This window comes from Nicotiana tomentosiformis, chromosome 3 (genome assembly GCF_000390325.3).
Source record: "Nicotiana tomentosiformis chromosome 3, ASM39032v3, whole genome shotgun sequence".
In the NCBI taxonomy this organism is placed as follows: domain Eukaryota; kingdom Viridiplantae; phylum Streptophyta; class Magnoliopsida; order Solanales; family Solanaceae; genus Nicotiana; species Nicotiana tomentosiformis.
Window position 1 is genome coordinate 49,403,247 of NC_090814.1, and position 10,508 is coordinate 49,413,754.

General features: G+C 45.3%; 1 protein-coding gene across 1 annotated transcript; it reads left to right on the forward strand.

Moving 5' to 3' along the window:
• Positions 1–204: 204 nt before the first annotated feature.
• LOC138907779 (uncharacterized) lies at positions 205–1,410 on the forward strand. Its single transcript, XM_070198389.1, has 3 exons — positions 205–402; positions 490–735; positions 1,036–1,410. The coding sequence occupies exons 1-3, from the start codon at positions 205–207 to the stop codon at positions 1,408–1,410; spliced, it is 819 nt and encodes a 272-aa protein (XP_070054490.1).
• Positions 1,411–10,508: the final 9,098 nt, after the last annotated feature.

Sequence of the window (10,508 nt, forward strand, 5' to 3'; positions counted from 1 at the left end):
CAGGAGGCTTTATCCCACATATTGACTGTGCATAAACTTGCTCAGGCGGTTTCAGTTCCGGCCACACCAGCCACTTCTCAGGTTGGGGGAGGTGCTCAGACTCCCTCCGCCCGTACTCCAGAGCAGGTAGTTTAGGGACTCTAGATACCAGGGGTACTACCAGCCCAGCCGGTTGCAGCTGCTCTGGCCCAGGCTGGTCCACCTATGAGTGATGAGGAGCAGAAGAGGCTAGAGCAGTTTGGGAGGTTCAGGCCTCCAGAGTTCAGTGGAGCTGAGTCAGAGGATGTTCAGGATTTCTTAGACAGGTGCCAGTGGATCCTTTGCACGGCGGGTATTCTGGAGACCAGTGGAGTCTCATTTACTACTTTTCAGCTATTGGGTGTAGCCTTCAGATGGTGGGAGGTCTAGAAGTTGAGCAGGCCAGTCGGCGCTGCACCACTTATATGGCATGAGTTCTCAGTTCTCTTCTTAGAGAAGTTTGTTCCACAGACCCGCAGGGAGGAGTTGCATAGGCAGTTTGAGCAACTACGCCATAAGGGTATGTCAATGACCCAGTATGAAATGGTATTTTCAGAGTTGGCTCATCACGCGATATGGTTGGTTCCCATTGAGGGGGAGAGGATTAGGAGGTTCAATGATGGCATTAACTATGGACTGCGCTTCATCATGACTCTGGAGATTGCTTCAGGTGCCAGGTTCTACGATATGGTTGATATTGCTAGGTGGCTAGAGCAGGTTCGTAGTTAGGAGCGTGAGGAGAGGGAGGCCAAGAAGCCTCGTGGTTTGGGTGGTTTCAACAGTGCCTCATTTGGAGGACAGTCCCACTATAGCAGGGGTCGTCCTTATAGGCCCGCTCAGATGGCTCGTTCGGTTCATCATGGTGCATCAACTAACCATGGTTCATACAGTGCTCGTCGGGGTCAGTCATCTCTCATTGCCCTCCTAGCTTGGAGTTCATCCGGTGCTCCATCAGTTTAGGGTTCATATGTACCAGGTCTTTCTAGTAGTTATTCTGGTTCTGGGGGTCCGATTCAGTCCCCGCCGCTATTGATGGATCGGAGTTGCTTCAAGTGTGAAGAGTTTGGACATGTGAGAAGGTATTGTCCTTGTTTTTTGGGAGGCCCTGTTCAGCAGAGGGGTCAGCCTATGACTTCTGTATCGGTTACTTCACCACCCGCTCAACTAGCTCGAGGTGGGACTCAGGCAGCTCGAGATCGCCCTAGATGGGGAGGCCGATCAAGTGGTGGTCAGGCCCTATGCTATGCCTTTTTTGCCAGGCCAGAGGTTGTTGCTTCAGACGCAGTGATCACATGTATTGTTTCAGTGTGCCACAGGGATGCTTCCATACTATTTAAACCCGGTTCCACTTATTCATATGTATCATCGCAGTTTTGGAAAGCAGTGCAGTGAGAGTTAGTCACACGGGTTGTGTTGAGTACATCCTTCAACCCTCAGATGGATGGACAGTCCGAGAGCACCATTCAAATATTGGAGGATATGCTACACGCTTGTGTTATGGATTTTGGTGGTTCTTGGGATCAGTTTCTACCGCCTGCAGAGTTTGCCTACAACAACAGCTACCAATCGAGTATTCAGATGGCTCCGTATGAGGCCTTATATAGGAGGCGATGTCGGACTCCGGTTGGTTGGTTTGAGCTGGGTGAGGCTAGGCTGTTGGGTATTGATTTGGTTCAGGATGCTTTGGAAAAGGTCAAGTTGATTCAGGATCGGCTTCGCACGACACAATCTAGACAGAAGAGTTACGCCGATCGGAAGGTTCGTGATATTGCCTATATTTCTCAGAGTATTGCCCATGAAGGGTGTTATAAGGTTCGGTAAGAAGGTCAAGTTGAGCCCTCAGTATATTGTCCCTTTTGAGGTCCTTGAGAGGATTGGAGAGGTGGCCTACATGCTTGCATTGTCACTTAGTCTATCGAGTGTTCACCTAGTGTTTTATGTTTCCATGCTCTAGAAGTACTACGGTGATCCGTATCATATTTTAGACTTCAACACGGTTCAGTTAGATGGAGATTTGGATTATGATATGGAGTTGGTGGCCATTTTAGATCGGCAGGTTTAAAAGTTGAGGTCAAAGAATATAGCTTCAGTGAAACTTTAATGGAGAGGTCAGTCGGTCAAGGAGGCTACTTGGGAGACCGAGTAGGAGATGCGGAGAAGCTATCCATACCTATTTGAGACTCCAAGTATGATTCTAGACCCGTTTGAGGACGAACATTTGTTTAAGAGAGGACGAACGTTTGTTTAAGCTATCCACACCCGGCCGGTCCTTTTGAGTATTGTAACCCCATTCCCCCATTTATTGCTTATTCTATATTCATTTGTAGTTATATGACTTATCGGGGTGGTTGGTTTGGTTCCGGGGATGTTTTGGAATGAATTGGGGCACTTGGTCCCAAGGTTGGAAGCTTAAGTTGAAAGAGTTGACCGGATGTTGACTTATGAGTAAATGACTTCGGAATAAAGTTTGGATGGTTCCAATAGCTTCGTATAGTTATTTTGGACTTAGGAGTATGTACGAATATTAATTCGGAGGTCTGTAAGTCATTTTGGCTTGAGTTGTCGAAAGTTAGAAAGTTGAAGGTTTAGAAAGTTGAGATGTTTAACCGAGAGTTGACTGTTTTGATACCAGGCTTGGATTTTGGTTCTGGAATGTCCGCCGTGTCATTTATGACTTGTGTGTAAAATTTGAGGTCAATCGAAGTTGGTTTGATAGGTTTCGGCATCGATTGTAGAAGTTTAAAATTCATTAGTTTCAATAGGCTTGAATTGGGGTACGATTCATGTTTTTAATATTGTTTGATGTGATTTAATGCCTCGGCTAAGTTAACATGATGTTTTAAGAGGTGTTGGCATGTTTGGATGGGGTTTCGAGGGCTTCGGGTGAGAATCAGATTGATTTCGGATTGAGTTTGGGGACTTAAGGAAAATCTGCTATGTTCAGGTTTGGTAACCGCACCTGTGTGGAGTTGGCCGTAGGTGCGGAGCTGCATAAGCGGCCAGGAGGGCGCATATGTGGAATTGGGAAAGGCTGGGTGTTTCCACATGTGCGAGGAAATTTTCGCACCTGCGAGCTCGTAGGTACGGGAAGATGGTTGCAGAAGCGGAGGTTGGCCTTGGAGGCTTTGTCACAGAAGCAGAGCTAACTCCGCAGAAGCGGACCCGTAGAAGTGGGTTGAGAGCCGCAGAAGCGGCTGTTCGGGACATCAATGGGCTTCGCAAAAGCGGAACCACAGATGTGGCTTTTGTGTCCGCATGTGCGAGACGCCTAGGAAGAAGGTTATAATCGAGGATTTTGAGAATTCTCTCATTTTTGTACTTTGGAAGCTCGGCTTGTGGCGATTTTTGAAAGGGGTTTCACTCTAATTCTAGAGGTAAGAAATTTTTTATCACTTTTGTCCAATAATGTTAAATGCATATTGATTTCTACACCTAGATTATGTGTTTTAAAGGTGAAATTTGGGGGATTTGTTGGCTATGTATTGAAGAGTAATATTTGGGGATTTGAGGTTCAATTTGTAGTCGAAATTAGATGATTTTGGTATGGTTGGACTCGTTATTGAATATGTGTTCGGATTTTGTGAATTTTGTCATGTTCCGAGGCGTGGGCCTGAGGTTGACTTTTGGGTTGACTTTTTGAATTTGGTTAAAGAACATAGCTTTATCGTATGGGATCGATTACTATAACTTGTATTGATTATATTAAGTTGTTTGTGACTAGATTTGAGTCGTTCAGAGGGTGATTCACGAGAAAAGGGTTTGTTGGAGGATTGAGTTGCGGACTTTGAGTAAGTAACACTGTTAAACTTGGTAATGATGGTATGAATCCATGAAATATATGTTATATGATTGGTGTTGAGGTGTCACACATGCTAGGTGACGGGCGTGTGGGCGTGCTGATCAACATCCAATCTGACTCAATAGTGAGTGAAAACGGTCGTTGGAGGAAAAGTACCCAACAAAAGTCGGGGTCGATTTCCACAGGGAGTTACTATGGGTGTTAGGAGCATATACTCGACGCAATCGAATGGAATAACTAAATTATGCTTCCAAACAATAGGTTTTGATTTCTAATTCTAATTTTACTTTAGACATTACAAGCTAAGAAAAGAAACTAGAAGCGAATGAATATTTTTGGTATTTTTTTCCAAATATTTATAAAGCCTAGGGATGTGACCATAACCTAGGTGTTCACCTAATGGGTTAAATACGTTAATACTTATTTTGTGGATTGGGGTGTATTATAGCTCTCAACTCAACGTTACCCACTCAATACCTCTCGGTCAAAGAGTGATTTTGCCCAATTTGGCTTTCTCAAGCCCAAATGGATATCAAACTAAATAGTTAATATGAGCTCAAGTCGGGTTCTCACCATCTCTAGTTTGAACCCTTTTATTAGGCTAATCAAACCATCAATTATCCCAATTCCTTGTTAGCTAAGTTATCCTAGACTAGGTCCCTCTTTTTCAACTAGAGACCAAGTCAAAAAGGCATGAATCAATGTTTGCAACCATTAATTCTTAAATAGAAGCATGAATTAAGCTAAATAATCAATACCCAATTATAAACATGCATTAAATTAAATACCCATAAGGCTTATACACTAGGGATGGGTCACAACCCTAGTAAGAATCTAGGTACTCATAGTGAGAATTGAAGAAAATAAAGAAGAAATGCTAAATAAACTCATAATCTAAGATTAAAATGATAAAATATAATGTTTAAGACCTAAAATAATCACAAACTTCCTAAAATGGCAAAATGTAATAGTTACAGCAGCTTAAACTTCGAAACTTGACCTAAAAATGTGAAACTTATCTATTTATAATGGCCTAAAATTCGCTGACAAAAATGCCCATCAGGAGGTTTTGCGGCCGCACAATTCCATGTGCGGTCCGCAGATTGCTTTAGCTGGCAAGGTCTTGGATTCTGCAGCCGCACAATTCTGGATTAAGCTGTTGTAACGACCCGACCAGTCGTTTTGAGCATTTACACTCCTTTCAACTATTTGAAGTCTTGAATAACTTCTTACAAGGTATTATGACTTGTGTGAATTGTCAGTTTTGATTTTAAGGTATTTTAGAGTTAGCTTGGAAGGATGAATTTTCATGTTGGAAGCTTAAGTTGAAATAGTTGACCGGATATTGACTTATGAGTAAACGACCTCGAAATTTAATTTTGATAATTCCAATAGCTCAGTATGGTGATTTTAGACTTAGGAGCATGTCCGAAAAATTAATTGGAGGTCCGTAGTGGAATTAGGCTTGAAATGCCGAAAATTTAATTTTGGGAAGTTTGATCGGGGGGTTGACTTTTTGATATCGAGGTCGAAATCTAGTTCGTGAAATTTGAATAGCTTCGTTATGCTATTTATGACTTGTGTGCAAAATTTGAAGTCATTCCGGATTTATTTGATATGTTTCGGCACAAGATATAGAATTTGAAAGTTCAAAGTTCATAGATTTTGATTTGAGGTGCGACTCGCCATTTTGATGTTGTTTGATATGATTTGAGGCCTCGAGTAGGTCCGTGTTATGTTATGGAACTTGTTGGTATGTTCGGACGTGGTCCCGAGGGCCTCAGGTGAGTTTCGGATGCTTAACGGATCGAATTTAGATTTGGAGGAGGAGCTGAAGCAGCTGGGCTGCTGGTGTGATCGCACCTGCGTGAAAAAGGGCCGCAGGTGCGAGCTCGCGGATGCGAGGAATGATTCGCAGAAGTGAAAATGCATGGGCTGTCCAGGCACCGCGGGTGCGAAAAAAATCATCGCGGGTGTGAAGACCGCAGGCGCGAAGAAATCACCACAGGTGCGAAGACCGCAGGTGCAAAGAAATCACTGCGGATGCGAAGACCGCGGGTGCGAAGACCGCAGGCGCGATAAAATCACTGCAGGGGATATGGCGAGTGCATTTTGGATGTCAGTGCCGAGATCATGTCAAAGCAGAGATTGATGTTCATATGCCACCAAAGATCGAGAACCCGATACTGATGGTCAACGAAAAAAATGGGTGATTCCATTGTCTTTCGAAGTCTAGGTCGCTACTGAATGAGGTGATATGCCGATGAGTCGGATGGCCAAGAGAATGCCATGTTTGCCAGGTCGTGCAACCATATTGCGAAAAAGTGGGAGCCTTGGACTATAAATTTGGGGCATGATCATAGCGGAGATCTTGCCAAGGATGCGTACGACGCATCATGTTGAGTGTCTTTCCTTCGGGAGAAGACCTTTGGGTTGCCTGAGGGCATTGCCAAGGTGAGGAGACGAATTCGAGGGTATAGCGAAGCTTCGAAATGGGGCGAGTTTCCAAGTTAGAAGGTGTCATCATTCTGGAAAGAGGTATGTCGAATGATCGGGGACCGTGAATGTACAGGTGCGAGGCACACCGAACCGGGAAGCCGTGCTAGCAGGGCCAAGAGGGTGCCTGTCTATAGGGCGAGTATTGAACTACTACCGGGAGCATTGGCGACTTACTGAGGAAGTGACAACTGGAAAACAAAGAGCTTTGTTCGGAAATGCGGCGATGCTATGACTTTGGGAATGTAGTACTCACCAAAGGTCGTCCCAAGTGCTGGCCAAATGCCAAGTGGGACGGCAGAGCTAAGATGTATCCTCCACATTGAGTGTGGGAGGATCCTGCCTATGCTAGAGGCATATGGGCGAAGTCGTGGGTCTGGAGGTGAACACATCTTCAAGGTAGTGAAGGCAATGAAAGCTACGGGAGAGGAATGCTACGTGAGCTATGCCAAGAGGGCGTCTTAATGCTACGGGAGCGAAAGGTTACGGGAGCCATGCCAAGGGCATCTTAAGTCTATGGGAGCGACGTCAAAAGAGCACATAATGTGCTAACCTGTGAAGGGAAAGCTTCAGGCGGACATAAAGGCCGTGAGGGTCATGGTGTGATTTGACTAGTTTGGGTCAATCACAAAGTTAAACACCAGAGGGTGCAAGTGCGGAGGCACTTTCCAAGTGAACACCGAATGGAGGTGAAGTGCAGAGGCACGCTTGGAAGATACTTGGAGGAGAAGTGCATGGGGCACGACTCCTTTTGAGAAAGGACTTCGTGGAAGTCCAACCCACAGGAAAAAGGGAGCTTGAATGGGCATGTGGACGTGCACCATATAAGTGGCGAGTGCATTTTGGATGTCAGTGCCGAGATCACGTCAAAGAAGAGATTGATGTTCATATGCCACCAAAGATCGAGAACCCGATACTGATGGTCGACGAAAAAAAATGGGTGATTCCATTGTCTTTTGAAGTCTAGGTCGCTACTGATCGGACCCTTGCTTGCATGGTTGAACCAAAGCCATGCTCACAAGTCGACACATGATGCCCCTATGATAGGTGCGTCAAGTATCCAATCGGCACAGAGGTCTCATTCTAACATTTGGCAGCCCGCGGGGCTGGCCTTTCCATACATCGAGCCTCCAGCACCACTTTGATGCCCAATGCAGGCTCGAAGGCATTGCGCCGCCCATAGAGTTTCCCTAACTCGTATGGGTGCCTTCGACACTCCTTTTGAGTCATCTAGGCAGGCCCTTGAGGTTGCCCCCAAGGTAGCTCGTTTTATACGGCTCGGTGGCAGCATGCATGGGGGAGGCAGGTCGGAGCTTTCATCCCCTATACCCCCTTATATATGCTTAAAATTAAAAAGCCCAAGTTGCCCGAGTAGACTGCTCTACGTCAGACCATCAGAAGGACCTTTTCTCACCAGTTCTTGGCCGAAATCACAACCCCAAAATGCGAGTTGTGACATCCTCCCACACTTATAATGTCATCGTCCCCGATGACACATCATGGCTTAAGACATCCCGGAGTCTGCCCCCTCAGATATGCCCATTCAAGCTCCCTTTGTCATGTGGGTTGGACTTCCTCGAAGTCCTTTCTCAAAAGGAGTCGTGCCCCATGCACTTCTCCTCCAAGTATCTTCCAAGAGTGCCTCTGCACTTCACCTCCATTCGGTGTTCACTTGGAAAGTGCCTCCGCACTTGCACCCTCTGGTGTCTAACTTTGTAATTGACCCACACTAGTCAAATCACATGACCCTCACGGCCTTCATGTCCGCCTGAAGCTTTCCCTTCACAGGTTATCACATCATGTGCTCTTTTGACGTTGCTCCCGTAGCCTTTCGCTCCGTAGCCTTAAGATGCCCTTGGCATGGCTCCCGTAGCCTTTCGCTCCCGTAGCATTAAGATGCCCTCTTGGCATAGCTCACGTAGCATTCCTCTCCCGTAGCTTTCCTTGCCTCCACTACCTTGAAGGTGTGTTCGCTTCTAGACCCACGACTTCGCCCATATGCCTCTTGCATAGGCGGGATCCTCCCACACTCAATGTGGAGGATACATCTTAGCTTTGCCATCCCACTTGGCATTTGGCCAGCACTTGGGACGACCTTTGGTGAATACTACATTCCTAAAGTCATAGCATCGCTGCATTTCCGAACAAAGCTCTTTGTTTTCCAGTTGTCACTTCTTCAGCAAGTAGCCAATACTCCCGGTAGTAGTTCAATACTCGCCCTATAGACAGGCACCCTCTTGGCCCTGCTAGCACGGCTTCCCGGTTCGGTGTGCCTCGCACCTGGACACTCACGGTCCCCAATCATTCGACATACCTCTTTCCAGAATGATGACACCTTCTAACTTGGAAACTCGCCCCATTTCGAAGCTTCGCTATACCCTCGAATTCGTCTCCTCACCTTGGCAATGCCCTCAGGCAACCCAAAGGTCTTCTCCCGAAGGAAAGACACTTAGCATGATGCGTCGCATACATCCTTGGCAAGATCTCCGCTATGATCATGCCCCAAATTTATAGTCCAAGGCTCCCACTCTTTCGCAATATGGTTGCACGACTTGGCAAACATGGCATTCTCTTGGCCATCCGACTCATCGGCATATCACCTCATTCAGTAGCAACCTAGACTTCGAAAGACAATGGAATCACCCATTTTTTCGTCGACCATCAGTATCGGGTTCTCGATCTTTGGTGGCATATGAACATCAATCTCTGCTTTGACATGATCTCGACGATGACATCCAAAATGCACCGCAGGGGGTTCCGAGTTTTACCATTTTGGACCTTCATGCATGGTTGTTGGGGCGATTTTGATAGATAATTCAAGGAAAACTTGAGGTAAGTCACTTGTGATCATTACTACTCCATAATATTGAATTATCATCGAATAATCCGACTAGATTACATGTTTTTGAGGTGTAAATCGGGGGTTTGAACTTAGGGATTTGAAAATAAGATTTGAAGATTTGGAGGTCGAGTTGAGGTCGGATTTTGGTAAAATTAGTACGGTTAGACTCGTGATTGAATGGGCTTTCGAATTTCGTAACTTTTGTCAGGTTACGAGACGTGGGCCCCACGGGCAATGTTTGGGTGAAATTTTGGATTTTGATGGAAAATTTATATTTTCTTATGGAATTAATTCTTATCATTTTTATTGACTTAAACGAATTATTTTTGGCTAGATTCGAGGTGTTTGGAGGCCAATTTACGAGGCAAAGGCATACCAGAGTAAAAGATTACACAGTTTGAGGTAAGTAACACTTCTAAACTTGGTTCTGAGGGTATGAATCCCCGAATTTGGTATGATATAAATTGTTTGGAGGTGACATACACGATAGGTGACAAGCATGTGGACGTGCACCCTATAAATTGTGTCTTGAATAAATCCTGTGCAGTTGTAAGATTAATGAATCATGTTCCACGTGTTAGAGAAATTGAGCTGAGGCTCCTATTAAAGATCATGTTTAGGCTATGTGCCAATAGTTTGGGACCCATGGGGTCGTGTTATTGTTGAATTAATTGTTCAAAAATATATATTTCACACTCGATAATAATTGTCCATTGTGAGGATATTTATGGGATTGAGTTGCGCGATACAGCAGGCCAAAGTGGCTTTATACGTTATTATTATATGGATCGGGACTGCCCGCCTGCAGCAGGTCTTATAGGCTTTACTATTTTATGGATCGGGGCTGCCCGCCTGCAGCAGGCCTTATAGGCTTTACTATTTTATGGACCGGGGCTGCCCGCCTGTAGCAGGCCTTATAGGCTTTGTTATTATACAGATCGGGACTGCCTGCCTGCAGTAGGCCATATTGGCTTTGTATAACGCTTGGGCTGAAGGAGCCCCTCCGAAGTCTGTACATACCCCCAGTGAGTATAGATGATCATCGATATTCGGGATGGACTTCCCAGGGCATGGACTTGCCTTACTTACTGCTTATATATATATATTTGGGATAGAGTTTCCCAGGGCATGGACTTGCCTTACCTATTTGTATTGTAATGAGTTTACCAGGACATGGATCTTGATCGTATTATTTATATTTGGGGGATAAATTATCCCAGGGCTGGATTGGCCTTATACGGTACTGAGTGACTGACTGCCAGTTGGTGTGTATTTATATACGGGTTGGAACACCCCTGGGCTGGATTGGCCATAAACAGTACCAAGTGACCGAATAATTTGTGACCAGTATTT